Source organism: Rhizopus delemar, genomic scaffold, assembly GCF_000149305.1.
Source record: "Rhizopus delemar RA 99-880 supercont3.22 genomic scaffold, whole genome shotgun sequence".
NCBI lineage: Eukaryota > Fungi > Mucoromycota > Mucoromycetes > Mucorales > Rhizopodaceae > Rhizopus > Rhizopus delemar.
The window spans coordinates 174,427-199,010 of NW_027137848.1; the positions used below are offsets into that span (position 1 = coordinate 174,427).

The window sequence follows — 24,584 nt, forward strand, 5'->3', positions numbered from 1 at the left end:
CAATGATGGCCACAAGCAATCTACAAGTGCATTCACAATAGCAGAAAAGGTATAGATGAAAGATATTGTTTCTGTTTTTTTCGTATTAAAGTGGCTTTGTGAATTTGAGGTCACCCTACCTTTACGCTTTTCCGGAAATTATTGGTTCAGAATAAAAAAAAATCGAACGCCAACTCAAAGAGTGCCTGTCGAAGTCCAATTGTGAAACGGAGTGCCAATATAAATATGAGAAAGGCAAGGAAGAGTTTTTAAGATTTATTGAGATAATGGCAAGAGTGAAAAATCTCAGAACATACAACGTCCGTGAGAGGTGCCCTTTGACTCTACTCTCTTTTAAGTTGTGGGCGTGTTGTTCCTGCGACACAGAAAGTGTCTCAATACTCTCTTCCAAAAGTTTCTATATAATTTAAATCTATAAGCTATTAACATGTGCCATGAAAGAGCTTGGTCCCGTCGTGGTTCACCAGTTATTATTACAACCCCATCGACAAAAACTAAGTCTCGCACTATTCTTGGTGTAATTTATGTGGTGGACGTCGTCAATGTGAGTTTGAGGGAACCAGGATATGTTAAAAGAGTAAAAGTTGTGGGGGCTAGAAAGAGAAAGGCATCAGAAGATAGACTGTTTATCCCTAAAGATACTACAGCTGCTCATTATTTGAAATTTATCGATGATACGTTGGATATCGTGGATGAGTTTATATTGTCATAGACAACGCCTCAATCCATGTACCTGAAATCATTGATCCAGTTATTACAAAAAGAGGCTATTATACCTGTATATTTTCTACTTATTCGCCAGAGCTTAATCCCATTGAACAGTTCTGGGCTATCGTAAAAAGAAAAGTCAAACGAGATACACTTAGTGGCGTTGAAACTCTTAGTACAAGAATTACTGATGCTAGCAATGCAGTCAACATCTTCAAAATGTTATCCAGCATCTTGTAAACAAATTTGAAAACTGTTTAAATAAAGTCCCCGTATAAACCACCTTAAAGCGTTGCGCATTTTATTTGGATCAAATTTTTGGTCAAAAAAGTAACCAATTCAAATTAAAATTTTTGACCAAATTATCTTCAAACAAGTGACCAAGTAAACTTTCTTTTTTGACCAAGTTAGACTCAAAAAAGTGGTTAAATTTATTTAAACTTCGGGCCAATTTTTTCAAACAAATGTCCAATTGACGGTGGAAGCACTGTACCGTATTTCCACTCTCAATTTACCGAATGTTTGAAAACTCGGCCCACCTTTTTGAATAATTTTGGACATTTGTGTGAGGTTAAATTGCCCAAAAAAATGAGACTAATTTGGTCAAGTGTTTGAATTTAAGTTGCCCAGTTTTTTTTAAAATAAATTGCGCTTTTTTTCTGCTAATTTATAAAACCAACACTCTGATAATAAAACGTCTCTAAGTATGCCACCTGGCTCTATCAACCAAAACAATACGCCAAGCATATCAAATGTCCTTACCCAAGAGGAAACTACTGAATTGATTGCCCAGTTTGAACAACACCGTAAAGTCTTAAAATGCCCTCACTGTGAGAAACAGGGTCTCTTTCGACGAAACGGCCACACTAAGACAGAACCCCCGCAAGCTCTTTTCCGTTGTACCAGCTGCGGTAGTAGCTATAGAGCTATAACTATGAGATCCATTATACATTCTTGCATTTCTTCTTTGACACAGATCTCGCCTACAGAGAATGTCGAAATTTCTAGACCCTCGCAAACAACTCCGACCCACCAGCTAGACTCACTTGGTAGTCAATCAGGTGACGTACAATCTCTTCTAAACATGATCCAGTGCCTTACGCAAGAGCTTGCAGCCGCCAGATCTGAAATTGAGCAACTCCGTACCACAACTATCCAGTTACAGAACCAGTTTAACCACGAAAGATTATCTAGTAACCAACCCACACCATCTGTAATAACAAATACTCAATCCTCCTTTGATATCCCTGAACCCACGCCAACAGTATCACCTTGGCGTAACCCCGACCAAGTACGTCGATTGAAAGAAAGCCTAATGCAGCAAAGACAACAGCGACGACAACAAAGACAAGAAGCCGCCGCCAGAATATTACAGCCACCCTCCGAGAATCAAGGCTTTAAGTACATCTATCTCCCCACGAAGGCCCGAGTACCCATTGGCCAACTTCGCTCCCGATTGCGTAAATTGGATATCAATAATAACCGTATTCTAGGTATTCACTATCCTGATCGTAATGTCGTAGCCCTACTGGTGCACATTGATTATGCCGACGAACTTCGTTCCCACCTGCAACGTTTCAAGGTAACGCTGAAAGATGATTTTAATCCCTGTGATCCTAAAATCCTTCGTGACCCCCAATACGCTGATGCTTCTGACGAAGAACGATCCAACCTCGCCTTTATGCATCATTGCAACCGTATGGAACGAGCTCTGAAATTCATACGTACCCCTGTTAAATTTGCTGTTGCAAGATATTTTTACGCCCAAGGATGGATCAGCAAACAGACTTTACAGGAGAACCTACCCTCAAGCCGACGTAACAACGAACCAGAGTCAGATCCGCTATGTTTCGAAGATGAGAACATGAGTACCACAGATGAATATAAGAACCAAGATCTTCCTTCTGATGAGGTCTGTATGAACGATGCCCTATCATTATGAGTAATATTACAATTTCGCTTTTCAATACAACTGGTTTAGCTCGTCAAGCCATAGGCCCTATTCTTAATATAGTTTGATCCTCTTCTGTTCTCCTCCTTACGGAAACCTGGCTCTTAAATCCACTTAAGTTTCCAACGCATTGGAAACAATACCATACATATGGTATTAAAACCCAACCTCTAGCTACCAAAGGTAGTCAAGGAATCAGTCTTCTCGTGAATCCTGACTGCAAGTATCATGTCCATCATTTTAGAACTGACGATACACCATTAAGTCAGTACAAATTGTCTTTTACCATTGCTAACATCTTAATCCACTGTTTTTACCTACCTCCCCATCTGGATAACCAAACCGTCAATCAAGTTTTAAACTCTTTACTGCATACAACTAGCCACACTAATACGACTATTATCTGCGGCGATTTTAATGCTAGACTGGGATCTATTGTAGGGGACCACTCAACGAACTCCAGAGGCAATCTGATCATAAGCTGGATACAAAGAAACAATATCATCCTATGGAATCAAAGGTTGGCGTATGGACAATATACTTTTATGGCCCATCAGGGCAGTAGCATTATTGATCTATTTATGAGTACTACTGAGCTTACTGATCCTCCATGAGAATTCGCCAAGATCTTTCATTGGACTCGAATCATAAATTAGTGTCTCTTTCCTTTCAAATCAATGCCAGCATTCCACAACTCCCAAGGCACCCACGGATTATCTGGAATCTAGGAAAACTCAAGGACCGCAACAATCATGAAGCATACTTGCGTCGCTTTCAGGAGTTATCCCAGCCTTTATTGCAATACCATGAAAAACATGATTATCCTATTAACAATAGACATTATGCGGTTGACTATATAGAAAAGCTCAATGCTGACCTTTGTCAAGCAATATATACCTCACTAGATGACAGTTGCGGGAGAGTCTCACACTCTACAGGTCCATTACGCGACTTCTGGACTGACAAATTGCAAGAAGCTTACGACTACAGAGAACTCTGTTACAGGAAATGGAGAAAAGCATATGGACTCAACAAGCTCCATTATTGGCTAAAGCACCAAGAAGCTAGAGCTACTCTACGTCGACTGATCGCCCAACGTCGCCGAGAAACTTGGACCACTTTCTGTAAACAAATGGCATCTGAAGAATATACCAAGGCAATATCTAAGCTTAGCCGTATTCGCAAGAACCGAACTTTGAAACCCACTTTCTCCACTCCAGAGGGCCCACAGCATGCAGCTGAAATAATGGCTTCCTACTTGGAAACTACTTTCTCAGGTAATCATCTTAAAAATGTCCAACTTTACGAAATCGATACCCCTATTTTACCTTTTGAAATAGATTGCCCGTTCACCAGGGACGATATTAACCTCGCTATCCGTTCCCTACCAGTCAAGAAAGCACCTGGGATCGATCACCTGCGAAATGAAATGCTCCAACCAATATCTCATCTGCTAGCACCTATTCTCTTTCACCTCTTCCATATGTGCTGGGCTTGGTCATATGTCCCACAGACATGGCGCATTGCCCAGGTGATACCCATATACAAGAAAGGCTCATCATCAGATCCAGGTAAGTACCGTCCAATTAGTCTGACCACTATCTTTAGAAAGATCTTGGAACGCTGCATCCAGCACTTTCCACAAGCCGACGGACCACCTCTTGATATAGCCCAAGGTGGCTTTAGAGAATCCCGCAGCGCATTAGATCAGGTTCTATGCCTCGCAGAAATTAGCCACGTACTGCGTACACACTACCATGTCAAGCCTGTCTTAGCATTTCTTGATATCAAGTCCGCATATGACACAGTCAATCGTAGTTTCGTATGGGACACTCTGAGCCGTTACTTCTCATCTCCCATGCTCCACCTGTTACGGTGCCTTTTTGACGATGTGCAAATCGAAATCCTTCTCTCTAATACGACCTCTCGTCGTTTTCACCCGAAAACAGGTGTGCTCCAAGGCTCTATCCTCTCACCGTATCTCTATTCCGTCTTTATAAACCAGCTTCCAGCCCAATTACGACCCCAGGCCATCACCACCGACATGTCGCCATTAGAAACGATACCGCTCCTAAACTGCTTACTCTATGCAGATGACGTGGTGCTAATAGCTGAACGTACGACTATGACTGACCTGCTACGTAAGTGTGAAGAGCATGGCCTACAAATGGGGTACCGATGGAATCCCTCTAAATGTGTCATATTGGACAATCAGCTGGAGCCAATACCATATACCATTTATAACCAAGCCCTGCCACATGTAACTTCTTTTGCCTATCTAGGTGTGCCATTTAAACCAGGGGGTTACCTAGACCCAGATGAACTGATTAGACGCAACTCCTCTAAGGCATTAGCCACGATGAACGTACTGAAGTCAATTGGTATTAACCCCTCTGGCTTCCCTAGGCTCCTTTCAACCAGATTTTACGCTCATATAGTTCGACCACAGCTTGAATATGGCTTGGCAATCAACCGCTTCACTAATACCCAGCTGAAATCCATTGAAGATGTGCAAGATACATGCATCCGTACGATCTATGGTGCCCGTGGAAAAACCTCCACCAAAGTGATGCTTCACCTAGCTAAACTTCCCCTTATGGCGGATCGGGTTCACATCTTACAAGCACAGTTCCTTTATAGGTCCTTACACTTACCCGACGATGCACTGTTATGTCGACTAATACCACACATTCGACACATTCGTGGACATCAATGGTTCCTCCTTTCCAAGACCCTTCTCTGGCAAAGCTTACCTTCTACAGGAGAGGAACTTGATAAGCACATGCTCAAAACAGCCAAAAAACGCTTCCTGCAACAATCTCTAGAAAAGCGCCAACAAAGTGGGCATTACAAACTTCTTTCAAGTTGCCGTAGATCCGTATCTTTGGACCCTATCTTATGGCTACCCATGTCCTATGCAGAACGTAGTCGATGTATACGGTGGAGGCTAGGTTGGTTACCTGGTGGAAAGCCACATCCATGTCCCAAACACCCTACGTTCAAGTTCACACGCAGACACGCCATTACTTGCCTCAATATGCACCAACGCCTCTATATGCCTAAAACCATTACAGATCCTCTGTCATTCCTTCTGAATATGCTTCCATCTCGCCCCTCGGTACCCTCAAATCTAGCACTCTCTTGGTCCCAACGATGGCCAGTTATATGCTCAATACTACATGAACTAGATCAACTTCAACATATCACAGTTATCCCCATTACTTACCCACATGGTCAGAAGCTCCTCGAATGGCTTAAACGCTTCCTTTAGCTCCATCTTTTATGACTCAACACATTTCTTCTCCCTTTACCTTTTTTACCCTTGAACCCGAAGGGGTTTTTTCTAAACATCAAACCTCCAAACGGATTGATCTTGTCCGGGCGGACACTTATTTGTTTTATTTTTAGCGCTCAACTGGACCTTTAATAAAATATAACATTTAAACAAAATAAATTGCCCACTTCAAAGAAAAATAATTTGACCAGATACACCGATCACAAAGGCTCTTTATTCAAGCATTTAGGAATTACATTTATCGAGTGCTGAATAAAACTCTGTAAATGTTCGACAGGGATATCTTCACTACCTTCAATTATTCCCGAAGAAAGTGTTTCTGCATCCGTCAACTTCCCTCTTTTGACTCGATCCTTAAGTACTTTCCAAAACATCTCAATAGGGTTGAGTTCAGGTGAATATGGAGGAAGGTGTACTGGTATATATCCCCTTTGTGAGATGATAGGATCAACAATATCGTGATGGTGAATTGGAGCGTTATCCATTACAATATGAAATCCTTTCAAGTTTGGGAATTCGTCCATAATATCTAAGGTATCGCTGATGAACTGCACAAAGTGACTAGTCGTAGTTCCTTTTGGTATCGCAGCAGCGACGCCCTCAGGTGCTTTTGCTTTTTTTAGCACCAACAACTCTTCTTTTTTTGACATTTCCTGGTTCTCTCAAGCTTACATTCACTACACCATACGCTGAAATTGCACCGATAACCGTATGCGATACACCTCTTGCAGAAGTGGTTTCTTCAATTGCTGGTTTACCACGCTGTGCCCAACCTCTTGATCGACGCATATTCACATCAAATCCTGCCTCATCAAGGAACACACAGTTGTTCATAAAATGCAAACCTTTTTGTTGCCATTCTTTGACCCAGTTAGCACGAGCCTCAAGGTTTTTCTGATTATTTCTTGCTTTAGGACGACGTGTAACGACCTTTAAACTAAGATTGCACTCTTCTTTCATGAACTCAGCAACCCTACTCTTCTTTATCTCCAAACCTTCAAAGCTTTTAGTTAAATTTTCGACTGCGTCCTGAATAACTGCTGAGGGATTCTCATTGAAAAAATTGATTAAGTGCATTTTATGGTTTTCGTTTAGTTGACTCGGTGCTCTTTTTGATGTACGATTCGTTTTTTTAAATGGTATATTCTTCTCAGGATCATTGTCGTACTCTCTCTTCCACTTTCTCGCAGTTTCAGGATTAACATTAGCAAGTTTAGCAGCATCAGCGGGTTTCATCAATTTTTCATGAAGGAAAAAGAAGTACCGAAGGCGATCTTCGTTCATATACGTATTATAAGTCGTACTTCTTTCTTTGTTAACTGGTATTTCTTTCATATCAACGTCTTTTGGCTCTTCGTTTTCAACAATAACTTGTTTATTTTTTATATATTTGTGCAGATTCGTTAGATTGGCTAATCGAAAGGACGGATCTACAACAAAAGTAGCAGCTTCATTGCCGGAATCATCTACGATTCCGCCTCTGCCGTCTTCAAAAAAGAAATTCATTTCAAAACAGCAAAATGGTTATAAGAAAAGTGGTCAAATTATTTTTCTTTGAAATGGGCAATTTATTTTGTTTAAATGTTATATTTTATTAAAGGTCCAGTTGAGCGCTAAAAATAAAACAAATAAGTGTCCGCCCGGACAAGATCAATCCGTTTGGAGGTTTGATGTTTAGAAAAAACCCCTTCGGGTTCAAGGGTAAAAAAGGTAAAGGGAGAAGAAATGTGTTGAGTCATAAAAGATGGAGCTAAAGGAAGCGTTTAAGCCATTCGAGGAGCTTCTGACCATGTGGGTAAGTAATGGGGATAACTGTGATATGTTGAAGTTGATCTAGTTCATGTAGTATTGAGCATATAACTGGCCATCGTTGGGACCAAGAGAGTGCTAGATTTGAGGGTACCGAGGGGCGAGATGGAAGCATATTCAGAAGGAATGACAGAGGATCTGTAATGGTTTTAGGCATATAGAGGCGTTGGTGCATATTGAGGCAAGTAATGGCGTGTCTGCGTGTGAACTTGAACGTAGGGTGTTTGGGACATGGATGTGGCTTTCCACCAGGTAACCAACCTAGCCTCCACCGTATACATCGACTACGTTCTGCATAGGACATGGGTAGCCATAAGATAGGGTCCAAAGATACGGATCTACGGCAACTTGAAAGAAGTTTGTAATGCCCACTTTGTTGGCGCTTTTCTAGAGATTGTTGCAGGAAGCGTTTTTTGGCTGTTTTGAGCATGTGCTTATCAAGTTCCTCTCCTGTAGAAGGTAAGCTTTGCCAGAGAAGGGTCTTGGAAAGGAGGAACCATTGATGTCCACGAATGTGTCGAATGTGTGGTATTAGTCGACATAACAGTGCATCGTCGGGTAAGTGTAAGGACCTATAAAGGAACTGTGCTTGTAAGATGTGAACCCGATCCGCCATAAGGGGAAGTTTAGCTAGGTGAAGCATCACTTTGGTGGAGGTTTTTCCACGGGCACCATAGATCGTACGGATGCATGTATCTTGCACATCTTCAATGGATTTCAGCTGGGTATTAGTGAAGCGGTTGATTGCCAAGCCATATTCAAGCTGTGGTCGAACTATATGAGCGTAAAATCTGGTTGAAAGGAGCCTAGGGAAGCCAGAGGGGTTAATACCAATTGACTTCAGTACGTTCATCGTGGCTAATGCCTTAGAGGAGTTGCGTCTAATCAGTTCATCTGGGTCTAGGTAACCCCCTGGTTTAAATGGCACACCTAGATAGGCAAAAGAAGTTACATGTGGCAGGGCTTGGTTATAAATGGTATATGGTATTGGCTCCAGCTGATTGTCCAATATGACACATTTAGAGGGATTCCATCGGTACCCCATTTGTAGGCCATGCTCTTCACACTTACGTAGCAGGTCAGTCATAGTCGTACGTTCAGCTATTAGCACCACGTCATCTGCATAGAGTAAGCAGTTTAGGAGCGGTATCGTTTCTAATGGCGACATGTCGGTGGTGATGGCCTGGGGTCGTAATTGGGCTGGAAGCTGGTTTATAAAGACGGAATAGAGATACGGTGAGAGGATAGAGCCTTGGAGCACACCTGTTTTCGGGTGAAAACGACGAGAGGTCGTATTAGAGAGAAGGATTTCGATTTGCACATCGTCAAAAAGGCAACGTAACAGGTTGAGCATGGGAGATGAGACGTAACGGCTCAGAGTGTCCCATACGAAACTGCGATTGACTGTGTCATATGCGGACTTGATGTCAAGAAATGCTAAGACAGGCTTGACATGGTAGTGTGTACGCAGTATGTGACTAATTTCTGTGAGGCACAAAGCCTGATCTAATGCGCTGCGGGATTCTCTAAAGCCACCTTGGGCTATATCAAGAGGTGGTCCGTCGGTTTGTAGAATGTGCTGGATGCAGCGTTCCAAGATCTTTCTAAAGATAGTGGTCAGACTAATTGGACGGTACTTACCTGGATCTGATGATGAGCCTTTCTTGTATATGGGTATCACCTGGGCAATGCGCCATGTCTGTGGGACATATGACCAAGCCCAGCACATATGGAAGAGGTGAAAGAGAATAGGTGCTAGCAGATGAGATATTGGTTGGAGCATTTCATTTCGCAGGTGATCGATCCCAGGTGCTTTCTTGACTGGTAGGGAACGGATAGCGAGGTTAATATCGTCCCTGGTGAACGGGCAATCTATTTCAAAAGGTAAAATAGGAGTATCGATTTCGTAAAGTTGGACGTTTTTAAGAAGATCACCTGAGAAAGTAGTTTCCAAGCAGGAAGCCATTATTTCAGCTGCATGCTGTGGGCCCTCTGGAGTGGAGAAAGTGGGTTTCAAAGTTCGGTTCTTGCGAATACGGCTAAGCTTAGATATTGCCTTGGTATATTCTTCAGATGCCATTTGTTTACAGAAAGTGGCCCAAGTTTCTCGGCGAAGTTGGGCGATCAGTCGACGTAGAGTAGCTCTAGCTTCTTGGTGCTTTAGCCAATAATGGAGCTTGTTAAGCCCATATGCTTTTCTCCATTTCCTGTAGCAGAGTTCTCGGTAGTCGTAAGCTTCTTGCAATTTGTCAGTCCAGAAGTCGCGTAATGGATCTGTAGAGTGTGAAACTCTCCCGCAACTGTCATCTAGTGAGGTATATATTGCCTGACAAAGGTCAGCATTGAGCTTTTCTATGTAGTCAACCGCATAATGTCTATTGTTCATATGATAATAATGTTTTTCATGGTATTGCAATAAAGGCTGGGATAACTCCTGAAAACGACGCAAGTATACTTCATGATTGTTGCGGTCCTTGAGTTTTCCTAGATTCCAGATAATCCGTGGGTGCCTTGGGAGTTGTGGAATGCTGGCATTGATTTGAAAGGAAAGAGATACTAATTTATGATTCGAGTCCAATGAAAGATCTTGGCGAATTCTCATGGAGGGTCCAGTAAGCTCGGTAGTACTCATAAATAGATCAATAATGCTACTGCCCTGATGGGCCATAAAAGTATATTGTCCATACGCCAACCTTTGATTCCATAGGATGATATTGTTTCTTTGTATCCAGCTTATGATCAGATTGCCTCTGGAGTTCGTTGAGTGGTCCCCTACAATAGATCCCAGTCTAGCATTAAAGTCGCCGCAGATAATAGTCGTATTAGTGTGGCTAGTTGTATGCGGTAAAGAGTTTAAAACTTGATTGACGGTTTGGTTATCCAGATGGGGAGGTAGGTAAAGACAGTGGATTAAGACGTTAGCAATGGTAAAAGACAATTTGTACTGACTTAATGGTGTATCGTCAGTTCTAAAATGATGGACATGATACTTGCAGTCAGGATTCACGAGAAGACTGATTCCTTGACTACCTTTGGTAGCTAGAGGTTGGGTTTTAATACCATATGTATGGTATTGTTTCCAATGCGTTGGATACTTAAGTGGATTTAAGAGCCAGGTTTCCGTAAGGAGGAGAACAGAAGACGATCGAACTATATTAAGGATAGGGCCTATGGCTTGACGAGCTAAACCAGTTGTATTGAAAAGTGAAATTGTAATATTACTCATAGTGATAAGGCATCGTTCATACAGGCCTCATCAGAAGGAAGATCTTGGTTCTTATATTCATCTGTGGTACTCATGTTCTCATCTTCGAAACATAGCGGATCTGACTCTGGTTCGTTGTTACGTCGGTTTGAGGGTAGGTTCTCCTGTAAAGTCTGCTTGCTGATCCATCCTTGGGCGTAAAAATATCTTGCAACAGCAAATTTAACAGGGGTACGTATGAATCTCAGAGCTCGTTCCATACGGTTGCAATGATGCATAAAGGCGAGGTTGGCTCGTTCTTCGTCAGAAGCGTCAGCGTATTGGGGGTCACGAAGGATTTTAGGATCACAGGGATTAAAATCATCTTTCAGCGTTACCTTGAAACGTTGCAGGTGGGAACGAAGTTCGTCGGCATAATCATTGTGCACCAGTAGGGCTACGACATTACGATCAGGGTAGTGAATATCTAGGATACGGTTATTATTGATATCCAATTTACGCAATCGGGAGCGAAGTTGGCCAATGGGTACTCGGGCCTTCGTGGGGAGATAGATGTACTTAAAGCCTTGATTCTCGGAGGGTGGCTGTAATATTCTGGCGGCGGCTTCTTGTCTTTGTTGTCGTCGCTGTTGTCTTTGCTGCATTAGGCTTTCTTTCAATCGACGTACTTGGTCGGGGTTACGCCAAGGTGATGCTGTTGGCGTGGGTTCAGGGATATCAAAGGAGGATTGAGTATTTGTTATTACAGGTGGTGTGGGTTGGTTACTAGTTAATCTTTCGTGGTTAAACTGGTTCTGTAACTGGATAGTTGTGGTACGGAGTTGCTCAATTTCAGATCTGGCGGCTGCAAGCTCTTGCGTAAGGCGCTGGATCATGTTTAGAAGAGATTGTACGTCACCTGATTGACTACCAAGTGAGTCTAGCTGGTGGGTCGGAGTTGTTTGCGAGGGTCTAGAAATTTCGACATTCTCTGTAGGTGAGATCTGTGTCAAAGAAGAAATGCAAGAATGTATAATGGATCTCATAGTTATAGCTCTATAGCTACTACCGCAGCTGGTACAACGGAAAAGAGCTTGCGGGGATTCTGTCTTAGTGTGGCCGTTTCGTCGAAAGAGACCCTGTTTCTCACAGTGAGGGCATTTTAAGACCTTACGGTGTTGTTCGAACTGGGCAATCAATTCAGTAGTTTCCTCTTGGGTAAGGACATTTGATATGCTTGGCGTATTGTTTTGGTTGATAGAGCCAGGTGGCATACTTAGAGACGTTTTATTATCAGTGTTGGTTTTATAAATTAGCAGAAAAAAAGCGCAATTTATTTTAAAAAAAACTGGGCAACTTAAATTCAAACACTTGACCAAATTAGTCTCATTTTTTTGGGCAATTTAACCTCACACAAATGTCCAAAATTATTCAAAAAGGTGGGCCGAGTTTTCAAACATTCGGTAAATTGAGAGTGGAAATACAGTCATTGCAGAAAGTAAAGTCGCTGATTTTGAGTTTAATGTCGTGCAAAAAAAAATTGGGTGCAACAACAAAGTCGGTTGATCCAGCAATGAAGTCGTGATGAACTTTGTCTATTTTTACTTGTCGCTTAGTCATTACCTGATAAAATTCTTGGCATTTTATTTGGTATAAATTAGTGACAACTCTTTATTCTTTTAATTCTTTTTCTTTTTCTTTTTTGCAATTTATTTTACAGACATTTGAAATGAGTATGCAATTTTTGTACGAAGATGGGCAGGGACATGTTGTAGATGAGCATGGAGTTGAGCCCATGGATCTTGTTGTTGACGAGGAGTTGTTCGCTATCGAGACTCTTAGTTCTCGTACACAATTCCTTAAGAATAAACCTCCAGAAACACTTTCCAATCCTGAACTGCATCCAACTGCAGTTGAGAAGAACAGTGAAGATGTTGATATGGAGTTATGCAGTAAGCGACGCTATACAGTTTACTCTGAAGACGAGAAAACTCGTTTTTTTCATTTATTTTTCAGTAAATGCTTGAGTGCTTCAGCCGCTGCGAGACAGTTAGGTATTCATGTTCGTGCAGCCCAGAGATGGGTTAAACGTTATTACGAAGATCCTGAAAGCATTTTCGAAAAAAAGAAAAAATCAGGTCGACATCGTATTCTTAGGGAAGAGCATAAGCAATGTCTTTTAGAATATATTGATGAGAATCCTTCTGCCGTTTTAATTGAAATAATGGAATATTTACTGCAGAACTTTGCAGATCTCACCGTTTCACGTAGTACTGTTTATAACTTCATGACAACTCAATGTAATCTATCCATTAAGCAAGCACAATTCCAGCCTGTCGAAAGAAACAGCGAAGAAAAGATTCAGCAAAGGTATGATTGGGTGCAAAAGTGGCAGCAAACTGACTTGGACTTCACAACAAACTGCGTCTTTCTTGATGAATCAGCCTTTCATATCAATTTGAAACGAGGCATGGCTTGGTCAAGGAAGGGAACTCCTGCAATAGTAACAGTGCCAACAACTAAAGCGAATTCAACATCGATTTTAGGTGCAATATCTGCCACCGGCTTAATTAATGTTAGTCTGAGAGTTCCAAAACGTATCAAAAAGAGAAAGCTTGGACATGACACTAACCGTTATAGTATAGGAACGGTGACAGGGCATTATCTAAGCTTTTTAAAAGCGACTCTTGACGAAATGGACAAGTATCCAGAAATGAAGGGTCATTATCTCGTCATGGATAATGCCCCTATTCATAGCTCAACAGACATTGGAAAGTACATTCACTCTCGAGGATATCGATATGTCTATCTTCCTCCATATTCTCCTGAACTGAATCCAATTGAGCAATTCTGGTCAGTTGTTAAGAGTAAAGTTAAACGGAACAAGTTCCTTGAAAAAGAATCGTTAATGACTAGGATTAGTGAAGCGTGTGACAGTCTACATTTTAGCGATTTCAAAGGCTTTGTTTCTCATTCGGCAAAATGCTTTAGAAGGTGTCTTAACAAGGAACGGCTGTGAAAGTTTCACCGTTCCATCGAGTAAAAAAAAAAAACCAAGCTTGATCCTCCCATCAACAGGCGCAAACTCTCGTTTTTTTTTTTTATAAGCATTTTCCATCGTAAAGAGTGAGCAACGGTCAGCCTGTAACATAAGTGGCCAGCCTGTAACATAAGTGGCCAGCCTGTAACATAAGCGACCAATCTGTAACAGAGTCAGCCTGAAAACATAAGCGGTTGACCTATCACTCTTTCAAGAAAGTCTTGGCACAAAAATAGTCGTGATTTGGGGAGTTAGGTATTAGAGGGTGGCCAATCTCAACATGACTCATCATTTATTTCTGATGCACATGAATATAGAAGAAGTTGAGAGGAAATATGGGAGAAAACATAGGTGAGAATATGGTAGGGAATACGGGAGGGGAAAATATGGAATTATAAAGTGGACCTTTTGACAGGTGGTGTTCGACAATCAAACTTCTTTGCAACTTCACCCTGTAATAACTGCTGTCTCGATAGGATTTCAAATTTGTAGCCTTTATAAATGACAATTTCTTTGACTGATTTGAGCTTTCTATGCACACACACACACCATGAAAAAAAGTCAATACTCCTCTGAATATCAAATGCAAGATAATTGATGTATACCTGATGAGCTTTAGAAGGTCCTCGGGGTTGGTTGTGAGTCCAGCATAATCAAGGATGACTAATCTGATATTCGCACTTGATGACTTGGCAAGCATGACAAAGTCTAGGAATTTTTTATGAGATATGAAGGCAGCACCCTGTCTTTTGATGATTTACCTTGAAAATGACCATCTTTGTACTTAATTTTGTCCATCACAGTTGCAGTGTTGTTGCTGAAATCACGCTCAAGCAAGAGTGAGCTGGCAGAGCAAATGGGGGATACATACACCTTTTCACAAAGACATTTCACTTTCAGGATTTCCACCATGCGTTGGATCAGTTTTACTCGTTGTTCTTGTGAGACGTTGCATTTTGATTTGCGACAGTACCCAACTGTAAGCCAATTACCACTTGTCTCGCGCACCTTTTTCCTGTAGGAGAGTGTATTAAAGACTTTGTTCAAAGCATCACCTAAAAAAAAATAGGGATTATTGTCGTAAAGATAAATATTACAGTCAGGTCACTTACGTCGATGTTCCTCTTTGAGCACCCATAAACTTCTCATCCGGACAGTCGCGGCACCAACCCTATACATCTTTGAACGACCAAAACGGCCATCTTTTGCTATCCAGTCGGCAACTTTTGTTTTTAAATTGTTGCTTTCGACGTTTGTCAGATATCCATTGAGCAAGTCAACTAGTTCTTCCATTGACCAATTTCTGTAAATAAACTGCTCCTCATTGGCAACCGGCTTTGTCTTCGAGGCAATACAAGCAAAGAAGTCAAGAACACTATCCTTAGTGAGCTTGATGCCTAATATATGGAATAAAACATTTCAATTTTAGTCTATCGCACCCTGACCAAAATAAAAAAAAAACTTACTGGAATCAATCGAATTATCCGAATCAGACGTTTCTAAGAAAACAAAGCGAAAAAAAAAGTTGAGAAACTAATACATCAATTTAAATTCTTTTTATTTCGGGCAATCTACCTGTTAACTCTGCTTCATCGATATCAATAGAAGACAGCGTTGGAGAGGATGGAGGCGTTACAGGATATTTTTGGTACGTAAATGGATTGCGTTCAACAACCTGTTTCCCAACGGCAACAGGTCTCATTTTGCCCTCAGCAATTGTGTACACCACTTGGAAAGGAGTCTCTTCAATAATGGCTTTGCATTTCAGTCTGTTTGATTCGGTAACTGCTTCTCCTAATACCATGCACGATGCTTGTACTTTGGTGATGAACGGCTCCATGTTGGTAAGAAAAAAAAAGTGTGTTGATTGAAAACAGAAGTCGTTGAATGTTACCGTGAAATCAGACAAGCATTCCTATTGGTCGGTTTATTCTCCCTTAACCCGCAGCACCCGCATTTTACCTCACCGCTTTTGTTACAGATTGGTCGCTTATGTTACAGGCTGGCCACTTATGTTACAGGCTGGCCACTTATGTTACAGGCTGACCGTTGCTCACTCTTTACGATGGAAAATGCTTATAAAAAAAAAAAACGAGAGTTTGCGCCTGTTGATGGGAGGATCAAGCTTGGTTTTTTTTTTTTACTCGATGGAACGGTGAAACTTTCACAGCCGTTCCTTGTTAAGACACCTTCTAAAGCATTTTGCCGAATGAGAAACAAAGCCTTTGAAATCGCTAAAATGTAGACTGTCACACGCTTCACTAATCCTAGTCATTAACGATTCTTTTTCAAGGAACTTGTTCCGTTTAACTTTACTCTTAACAACTGACCAGAATTGCTCAATTGGATTCAGTTCAGGAGAATATGGAGGAAGATAGACATATCGATATCCTCGAGAGTGAATGTACTTTCCAATGTCTGTTGAGCTATGAATAGGGGCATTATCCATGACGAGATAATGACCCTTCATTTCTGGATACTTGTCCATTTCGTCAAGAGTCGCTTTTAAAAAGCTTAGATAATGCCCTGTCACCGTTCCTATACTATAACGGTTAGTGTCATGTCCAAGCTTTCTCTTTTTGATACGTTTTGGAACTCTCAGACTAACATTAATTAAGCCGGTGGCAGATATTGCACCTAAAATCGATGTTGAATTCGCTTTAGTTGTTGGCACTGTTACTATTGCAGGAGTTCCCTTCCTTGACCAAGCCATGCCTCGTTTCAAATTGATATGAAAGGCTGATTCATCAAGAAAGACGCAGTTTGTTGTGAAGTCCAAGTCAGTTTGCTGCCACTTTTGCACCCAATCATACCTTTGCTGAATCTTTTCTTCGCTGTTTCTTTCGACAGGCTGGAATTGTGCTTGCTTAATGGATAGATTACATTGAGTTGTCATGAAGTTATAAACAGTACTACGTGAAACGGTGAGATCTGCAAAGTTCTGCAGTAAATATTCCATTATTTCAATTAAAACGGCAGAAGGATTCTCATCAATATATTCTAAAAGACATTGCTTATGCTCTTCCCTAAGAATACGATGTCGACCTGATTTTTTCTTTTTTTCGAAAATGCTTTCAGGATCTTCGTAATAACGTTTAACCCATCTCTGGGCTGCACGAACATGAATACCTAACTGTCTCGCAGCGGCTGAAGCACTCAAGCATTTACTGAAAAATAAATGAAAAAAACGAGTTTTCTCGTCTTCAGAGTAAACTGTATAGCGTCGCTTACTGCATAACTCCATATCAACATCTTCACTGTTCTTCTCAACTGCAGTTGGATGCAGTTCAGGATTGGAAAGTGTTTCTGGAGGTTTATTCTTAAGGAATTGTGTACGAGAACTAAGAGTCTCGATAGCGAACAACTCCTCGTCAACAACAAGATCCATGGGCTCAACTCCATGCTCATCTACAACATGTCCCTGCCCATCTTCGTACAAAAATTGCATACTCATTTCAAATGTCTGTAAAATAAATTGCAAAAAAGAAAAAGAAAAAGAATTAAAAGAATAAAGAGTTGTCACTAATTTATACCAAATAAAATGCCAAGAATTTTATCAGGTAATGACTAAGCGACAAGTAAAAATAGACAAAGTTCATCACGACTTCATTGCTGGATCAACCGACTTTGTTGTTGCACCCAATTTTTTTTTGCACGACATTAAACTCAAAATCAGCGACTTTACTTTCTGCAATGACTGTACAGTACTTATTAGATATTTAATGTCAGTTTTTGAATATCACAGCAAGTCAATAAGGCGGGATTCAAAAGCTACAAAAGGAAACCTTTTCCCGATATGGACATGTATCGGACAAAATTACAAAAGGAACAATAAGATAAAAAAAAATTATTATCGGAGAATAAAACGCGGCTGGAAAACCTATAACCACATCCGAGCCAACGGTAATTATGTTAGGAACGACATACAACTGTCAATGTTAATTTTGAATTTATGCAAGTAACTTCAGAGAAACCAGAATCTGAGTATTAATGGATCTCGAAAATTATAAAGTGCATCAAATAAAAGTTAAATTGAAGAGGATAATGCTTAGGAGATCGCGAAGTAAATAGCTGCCAGAGCTTAAGCGACGAAGATAAAAAAGAAAGTAGCAACTATTAGAGACTTTTATAAAATACGTACATATGTAGGTTCAACAGTTAGTTGATATGTTTTTTTTTTTTTTTTTTTTTTTTTTGAATATTTAAAAACGACCTCGATTCATCGACCTTAATAACTTAATGAATTTTAATGGACAAATATTGGAAAGGTAGTAATAGATTACTGTAGGTACTAGCTGTTTATTATCAAGAAAAACTTTCACATTTACCTAAAAATACAATAACTTGACCAAGACTTCTCTATTGGTCTTTAAAAGGGATAATATAGTAGTGAATACATACGCTTGTAACCTCTATTTTTTATAAGCTGTTTAACGAAAGCCAGCTTGTATACAGGTGCATGATACATAACAACCTAGTACGTATGAAGCCCGTCCCTATTTAAGCAATACATTCCACTGCTTATATAGCCAGGAAAATGCGCATACCTGGTTCCACATTTGTCACTACCGCGGCTTAGACATAAAGCTTTACCTTTTTTTTTTTAAAAAAAAAAAGAGAAAGAAAAAGAAAAAAAAAAGGCCAGCTATCATTTAATCATCATCTTTCATAATTTTTATCATCATTTCTGTAAATCTGAGTATTATTTATTCTAATTTATTGATAAAATAGCTTTAATAAGCAATAGGCCATCCATTAGAATCCCAAGTTAGATAATTAATACCAAGCTTAGATGAGTAATTATCTTTAGAATCATAGTAATGGTAGTATAATACATCGTTGTTGCCATCCCTGAATACACCTTGACCACCTACACCCCAGATTCCTGATTGTCCTTTAAGTAACTCTAGACCACCACCGTTTGTACATTGTACACCACCAGCATCAGTGTAAGGACCTGTAATGCTCTTCGATCTGCAGACCTTTATATGATAAGGTTCACTGCTCTTTTCCTTAACATTTTTCGAATCTACACAGCAGTTACCCCAGGATGTAAACAGATAGTACATGTTATTATGTGGATAAATAAATGGTCCCTCCATAGCGTCTGGTGAAGATCTTCTAGCTATTAACTTTGGTGATGCACCTGATTTAACTTTACCAGTAGAATCTAATTGAACAATATAGATTCCACCATAAAATGAGCCAAAAGATAACCACAATCCACCCTTTAAATCTTTTACAAGATTAGGATCAATGGCATTGTATGCACTTCCAGTTTTAGAGCAAATTACTTTGCCCTTATTAGTCCATGAACCAGATTCAAGAGTTTTACTGGTAGCCATATAGATACAACTTTGTTGAGTTCCGAATGTAGACGTAGAATAGTATAACCAATATTCATTTCCATGTACAGAAACATCGGGTGCCCATACATCTGTTGAGCCCATCCAAGGAACAGCACTTCCAGCGCTTTTAAAGTTCACTCTGTCGCTTGATTTTGTAATAGATACATCGTTGTGTGTTCCAAAAACGTAATAATTGCTGCCTCTTTTTATCATAGCAGGATCATGAACGAATATATCTCCCTTAACAGCTCCTGGTTTAGGTGGCCATGCATAAACGTTAGCAATAAATACGCTCAATGCTAATGTCAATAAACTTTGCTTCATTGTTATTTAGGTATAATAAGCTAAAGAGAGAAAATAAAAATGAATAAATATGATTTAACCATTATATAAATATATATATGCTATTTTACTAGTAATGATCGACTAATGAGCAATTAGTATAAAACCAATAACAGCTTTATAATTCAATGGTAGTCTTTTATTTAAAAAATAATGCACTTCTATTTATAATTTTTGAAATAGACGCGTGCCTTTAAGTGTACACATAATAGGCAATGGGACAGAAAAAGGGAAAGCTTTTACTATGATTGCCCTGAGTTGAGTATAAAAAATCCAAAACAAATATGGTGATACAGTGTAACATTTCCAATAAATGGGAATAAAGTAAATATAATTTCCGGAGTTTTTTCTCTGCTTTTTTTTTTTTCTTTAAAAAAAACTCTCAGGAATTAATTAAATAATAATCATTAGGCACGACGCTTTTCGCAATTTGTTGCGAAATGCCACTGAGCCTAACAAGTTGGTTGGATATAGCAATGGCTGTGCTTTTAGAAGAATTCAAGCATGTTTTGCTTACACTGAATTGTTTTTCTAAACTAGCAATTGTTATACAAACAAAACAAATTCAGGAACAATATTTAAAACCTAATTTTCCTTGTGCTTTCTCATCTTCTATGGAACATATGGCTTTCTTCTAAGGTTTTAGACTTAAATGGAGCCCGGTCGAAAAATAATTGCAATTGTTACAAGCTTTTGCATGAGCAAACTCCGAAATCCCATTTATTTTTGTATTATGAAATAGGGTTCAATTTGAAAAAACCTGTATTTGATAATTATTTTCAGTAATCCTCTTGTGATGTTGAATTGGAGTTAGGTAAATATTGGATAATGTAATGTTTTTAAAAGATAGTCTGTAGTACTTTGTGACCGTACTCTGTGTGAAACGCGTCATATGACTGTACTGTAATATCTAATAAAATAAAAAAGTACATATTTTCCATACATTGCCAGTGCTCCTCTTAAAAATCTTCGTGTGGATATTCCTGAAAACACGTTCTATTGTGAAGAGTACCAGGATAATGTCATTGGTAAGAATTAATCAGTATGAATTATGACAAAAATATCTTCCTCTCAGCATTGCTACTGGTAATATTGACTATGGTTATGTAAGAAGTAATTATTTTATGGATATAATAAGTATATACATACTATTGCTGGTTTGAAAGGGAAATAGTATCCTGCGCATATGGCTATATCTATCTTCCTCTTTACTCTCGGGTGCAATCCAATTGAACAATTTTGTAGCTGTTAAGGGATATGCAACGACTCAGTTTAAAAATTTTGATTAGCTTCTGGTAAATTGACTCTCAAAACGTTAGAGATACTGCCATGTTCAATTCATTATTCCATTGACCTTTTTTTCCTTAACTTGAAGATTTTTTATCATTAATTTTTTATTAATTGGCCTGGTCCGAGAGAGTAGATGTAAAACATTGCACGCTCAGCTAGACTTAATAAATAATATTTTTAAAATTAATATTTGATGGTTGTTTTGATAGGAAGCCTTTTCAGAACATAAAATGTAAAAACACACTAACAATTTTTTTTTATCTCTGCCAGAATCCTTTTCTTAGGAAAATGCGCGAGGTTGAAATTACTAACCACACGAAGATTTTTAAGAGGAGCACTGGCAATGTATGGAAAATATGTACTTTTTTATTTTATTAGATATTACAGTACAGTCATATGACGCGTTTCACACAGAGTACGGTCACAAAGTACTACAGACTATCTTTTAAAAACATTACATTATCCAATATTTACCTAACTCCAATTCAACATCACAAGAGGATTACTGAAAATAATTATCAAATACAGGTTTTTTCAAATTGAACCCTATTTCATAATACAAAAATAAATGGGATTTCGGAGTTTGCTCATGCAAAAGCTTGTAACAATTGCAATTATTTTTCGACCGGGCTCCATTTAAGTCTAAAACCTTAGAAGAAAGCCATATGTTCCATAGAAGATGAGAAAGCACAAGGAAAATTAGGTTTTAAATATTGTTCCTGAATTTGTTTTGTTTGTATAACAATTGCTAGTTTAGAAAAACAATTCAGTGTAAGCAAAACATGCTTGAATTCTTCTAAAAGCACAGCCATTGCTATATCCAACCAACTTGTTAGGCTCAGTGGCATTTCGCAACAAATTGCGAAAAGCGTCGTGCCTAATGATTATTATTTAATTAATTCCTGAGAGTTTTTTTTAAAGAAAAAAAAAAAAGCAGAGAAAAAACTCCGGAAATTATATTTACTTTATTCCCATTTATTGGAAATGTTACACTGTATCACCATATTTGTTTTGGATTTTTTATACTCAACTCAGGGCAATCATAGTAAAAGCTTTCCCTTTTTCTGTCCCATTGCCTATTATGTGTACACTTAAAGGCACGCGTCTATTTCAAAAATTATAAATAGAAGTGCATTATTTTTTAAATAAAAGACTACCATTGAATTATAAAGCTGTTATTGGTTTTATACTAATTGCTCATTAGTCGATCATTACTAGTAAAATAGCATATATATATTTATATAATGGTTAAATCATATTTATTCATTTTTATTTTCTCTCTTTAGCTTATTATACCTAAATAACAATGAAGCAAAGTTTATTGACATTAGCATTGAGCGTATTTATTGCTAACGTTTATGCATGGCCACCTAAACCAGGAGCTGTTAAGGGAGATATATTCGTTCATGATCCTGCTATGATAAAAAGAGGCAGCAATTATTACGTTTTTGGAACACACAACGATGTATCTATTACAAAATCAAGCGACAGAGTGAACTTTAAAAGCGCTGGAAGTGCTGTTCCTTGGATGGGCTCAACAGATGTATGGGCACCCGATGTTTCTGTACATGGAAATGAATATTGGTTATACTATTCTACGTCTACATTCGGAACTCAACAAAGTTGTATCTATATGGCTACCAGTAAAACTCTTGAATCTGGTTCATGGACTAATAAGGGCAAAGTAATTTGCTCTAAAACTGGAAGTGCATACAATGCCATTGATCCTAATCTTGTAAAAGATTTAAAGGGTGGATTGTGGTTATCTTTTGGCTCATTTTATGGTGGAATCTATATTGTTCAATTAGATTCTACTGGTAAAGTTAAATCAGGTGCATCACCAAAGTTAATAGCTAGAAGATCTTCACCAGACGCTATGGAGGGACCATTTATTTATCCACATAATAACATGTACTATCTGTTTACATCCTGGGGTAACTGCTGTGTAGATTCGAAAAATGTTAAGGAAAAGAGCAGTGAACCTTATCATATAAAGGTCTGCAGATCGAAGAGCATTACAGGTCCTTACACTGATGCTGGTGGTGTACAATGTACAAACGGTGGTGGTCTAGAGTTACTTAAAGGACAATCAGGAATCTGGGGTGTAGGTGGTCAAGGTGTATTCAGGGATGGCAACAACGATGTATTATACTACCATTACTATGATTCTAAAGATAATTACTCATCTAAGCTTGGTATTAATTATCTAACTTGGGATTCTAATGGATGGCCTATTGCTTATTAAAGCTATTTTATCAATAAATTAGAATAAATAATACTCAGATTTACAGAAATGATGATAAAAATTATGAAAGATGATGATTAAATGATAGCTGGCCTTTTTTTTTTCTTTTTCTTTCTCTTTTTTTTTTTAAAAAAAAAGGTAAAACAACTTTATCATTTAGTGAGGCTAAATATAGGAAGTTGATGTTAGTAATAAAAAACATATACGTGCTGAATGAATGATACTTTCAAGATGTCATTGTTAATATTAGGGTCTATTGATATAAACTCATTTATCAATTCGGTGATTGAAGGATGTGTGTGAAGATAATGTGAAAGAGTACTTTCATGTTTTGAGTGCAGTTAAAAAAAAGAGTTGCTCGGACTATAGGAGTACTATTTCTAGACCTCAACCATCTTTCTTCATTTGATTCTGGGGGATTAAAATAAATTGGAGCAGAGCCTAGCACTATCATAATAAAAGTTTATGAAGAATTAAAAGAAAAAGATGTACAATTAAATGTATACTTGGGAGTACTGTGGTAAAGTTCAAACAATCCAGTTACTTTCTTGCTGTCATCAATTTAAAAATGAAAAACACCAGCCTACGAAGGCCTCACTTTCTTCTCATATTTCTTTCTGCTTTCTTCAGTCATATTCTCAGTTGTTTCTTCCTTCTTATAGTCACTTTTTGATTGACTTGGGAATGTAAGTAGCAAATCTATAGTCTTCACGAAAGCTGACAGTAACAATCTTGAAATTAGAATAAAAGTAAGCTTGGTTTGAATTGGCTGCTTATTTTAATCTTAATTTTAATATATTTTTGAAAGAAAGAAAAAAAAGAATTTTAATCTTATGAGCCTGTAGCCAATTTGATAGTTAATTCTTTGCCAGATATAAAAACTAAGTGGTTTATTTCTTCTAAACCTGAACTCTATTAAAAGCTCAATTAAACAGTTTATGAAAAAATTTGGCGATTTTTCTTAAGAAGAACAATAACTAATATGATCTTGAAGAAGGATAGATTCTTCTTTTCAAAGAAGCTACTATAGAAGAGAATGTAGAGTACTCTTCCACTGTCATATACTCAAAGATATGTATATATGTGTGTATTTATTGGTAAGGAATGCTAAGATAGAAAATAACAATCAAATTTTAGTATTTACTGAAAGAAAAATTATACAGTACCCTAGTATCAGCATCAAATAAAGAAAGCTTTTCATTGGAAGTCATTAGCACTACACCGACAAGCCTTAGATCGATTTTGGAAACTGATTTCGTGGAGTTTACTAGCAATCTAATGACTTTAAAGATGAAAAAGAACAAAAAAAAAGCCATTATGGTTAGAATGTGTTATACCAACAAGGCTTGCTCTACAAACAAGGAAATGACAT

General features: G+C 38.6%; 9 protein-coding genes across 9 annotated transcripts; 4 read left to right on the plus strand and 5 right to left on the minus strand.

Annotated features, from left to right (window-relative positions):
• Positions 1–1,792: 1,792 nt before the first annotated feature.
• On the plus strand, positions 1,793–2,650 carry RO3G_16776 (uncharacterized protein; the record flags this gene model as incomplete). The annotated part of the gene is made up of 1 exon (XM_067671360.1): positions 1,793–2,650. The coding sequence occupies one exon, from the start codon at positions 1,793–1,795 to the stop codon at positions 2,648–2,650; it is 858 nt and encodes a 285-aa protein (XP_067527461.1).
• Positions 2,651–3,269: 619 nt separating this feature from the next.
• On the plus strand, positions 3,270–5,930 carry RO3G_16777 (uncharacterized protein; the record flags this gene model as incomplete). Its single annotated transcript, XM_067671361.1, has 4 exons — positions 3,270–3,936; positions 4,000–4,800; positions 4,942–5,040; positions 5,098–5,930. 4 exons carry the CDS (start codon positions 3,270–3,272, stop codon positions 5,928–5,930), a joined length of 2,400 nt encoding a protein of 799 aa, XP_067527462.1.
• A 624-nt stretch (positions 5,931–6,554) lies between these two features.
• RO3G_16778 (uncharacterized protein) lies at positions 6,555–7,031 on the minus strand (the record flags this gene model as incomplete). Its single annotated transcript, XM_067671362.1, has 1 exon — positions 6,555–7,031. One exon carries the CDS (start codon positions 7,029–7,031, stop codon positions 6,555–6,557), a length of 477 nt encoding a protein of 158 aa, XP_067527463.1.
• Positions 7,032–7,704: 673 nt separating this feature from the next.
• Positions 7,705–12,221, minus strand: RO3G_16779 (uncharacterized protein; the record flags this gene model as incomplete). Its single annotated transcript, XM_067671363.1, has 5 exons — positions 7,705–8,537; positions 8,595–8,693; positions 8,835–9,305; positions 9,405–10,946; positions 11,012–12,221. The coding sequence occupies 5 exons, from the start codon at positions 12,219–12,221 to the stop codon at positions 7,705–7,707; spliced, it is 4,155 nt and encodes a 1,384-aa protein (XP_067527464.1).
• A 455-nt stretch (positions 12,222–12,676) lies between these two features.
• Positions 12,677–13,966, plus strand: RO3G_16780 (uncharacterized protein; the record flags this gene model as incomplete). The annotated part of the gene is made up of 1 exon (XM_067671364.1): positions 12,677–13,966. The coding sequence occupies one exon, from the start codon at positions 12,677–12,679 to the stop codon at positions 13,964–13,966; it is 1,290 nt and encodes a 429-aa protein (XP_067527465.1).
• A 413-nt stretch (positions 13,967–14,379) lies between these two features.
• RO3G_16781 (uncharacterized protein) lies at positions 14,380–15,689 on the minus strand (the record flags this gene model as incomplete). The annotated part of the gene is made up of 6 exons (XM_067671365.1): positions 14,380–14,480; positions 14,669–14,695; positions 14,749–15,042; positions 15,100–15,384; positions 15,454–15,486; positions 15,563–15,689. The coding sequence occupies 6 exons, from the start codon at positions 15,687–15,689 to the stop codon at positions 14,380–14,382; spliced, it is 867 nt and encodes a 288-aa protein (XP_067527466.1).
• Positions 15,690–16,151: 462 nt separating this feature from the next.
• Positions 16,152–17,441, minus strand: RO3G_16782 (uncharacterized protein; the record flags this gene model as incomplete). The annotated part of the gene is made up of 1 exon (XM_067671366.1): positions 16,152–17,441. The coding sequence occupies one exon, from the start codon at positions 17,439–17,441 to the stop codon at positions 16,152–16,154; it is 1,290 nt and encodes a 429-aa protein (XP_067527467.1).
• Positions 17,442–18,720: 1,279 nt separating this feature from the next.
• Positions 18,721–19,659, minus strand: RO3G_16783 (uncharacterized protein; the record flags this gene model as incomplete). Its single annotated transcript, XM_067671367.1, has 1 exon — positions 18,721–19,659. One exon carries the CDS (start codon positions 19,657–19,659, stop codon positions 18,721–18,723), a length of 939 nt encoding a protein of 312 aa, XP_067527468.1.
• A 2,614-nt stretch (positions 19,660–22,273) lies between these two features.
• Positions 22,274–23,212, plus strand: RO3G_16784 (uncharacterized protein; the record flags this gene model as incomplete). Its single annotated transcript, XM_067671368.1, has 1 exon — positions 22,274–23,212. One exon carries the CDS (start codon positions 22,274–22,276, stop codon positions 23,210–23,212), a length of 939 nt encoding a protein of 312 aa, XP_067527469.1.
• Positions 23,213–24,584: the final 1,372 nt, after the last annotated feature.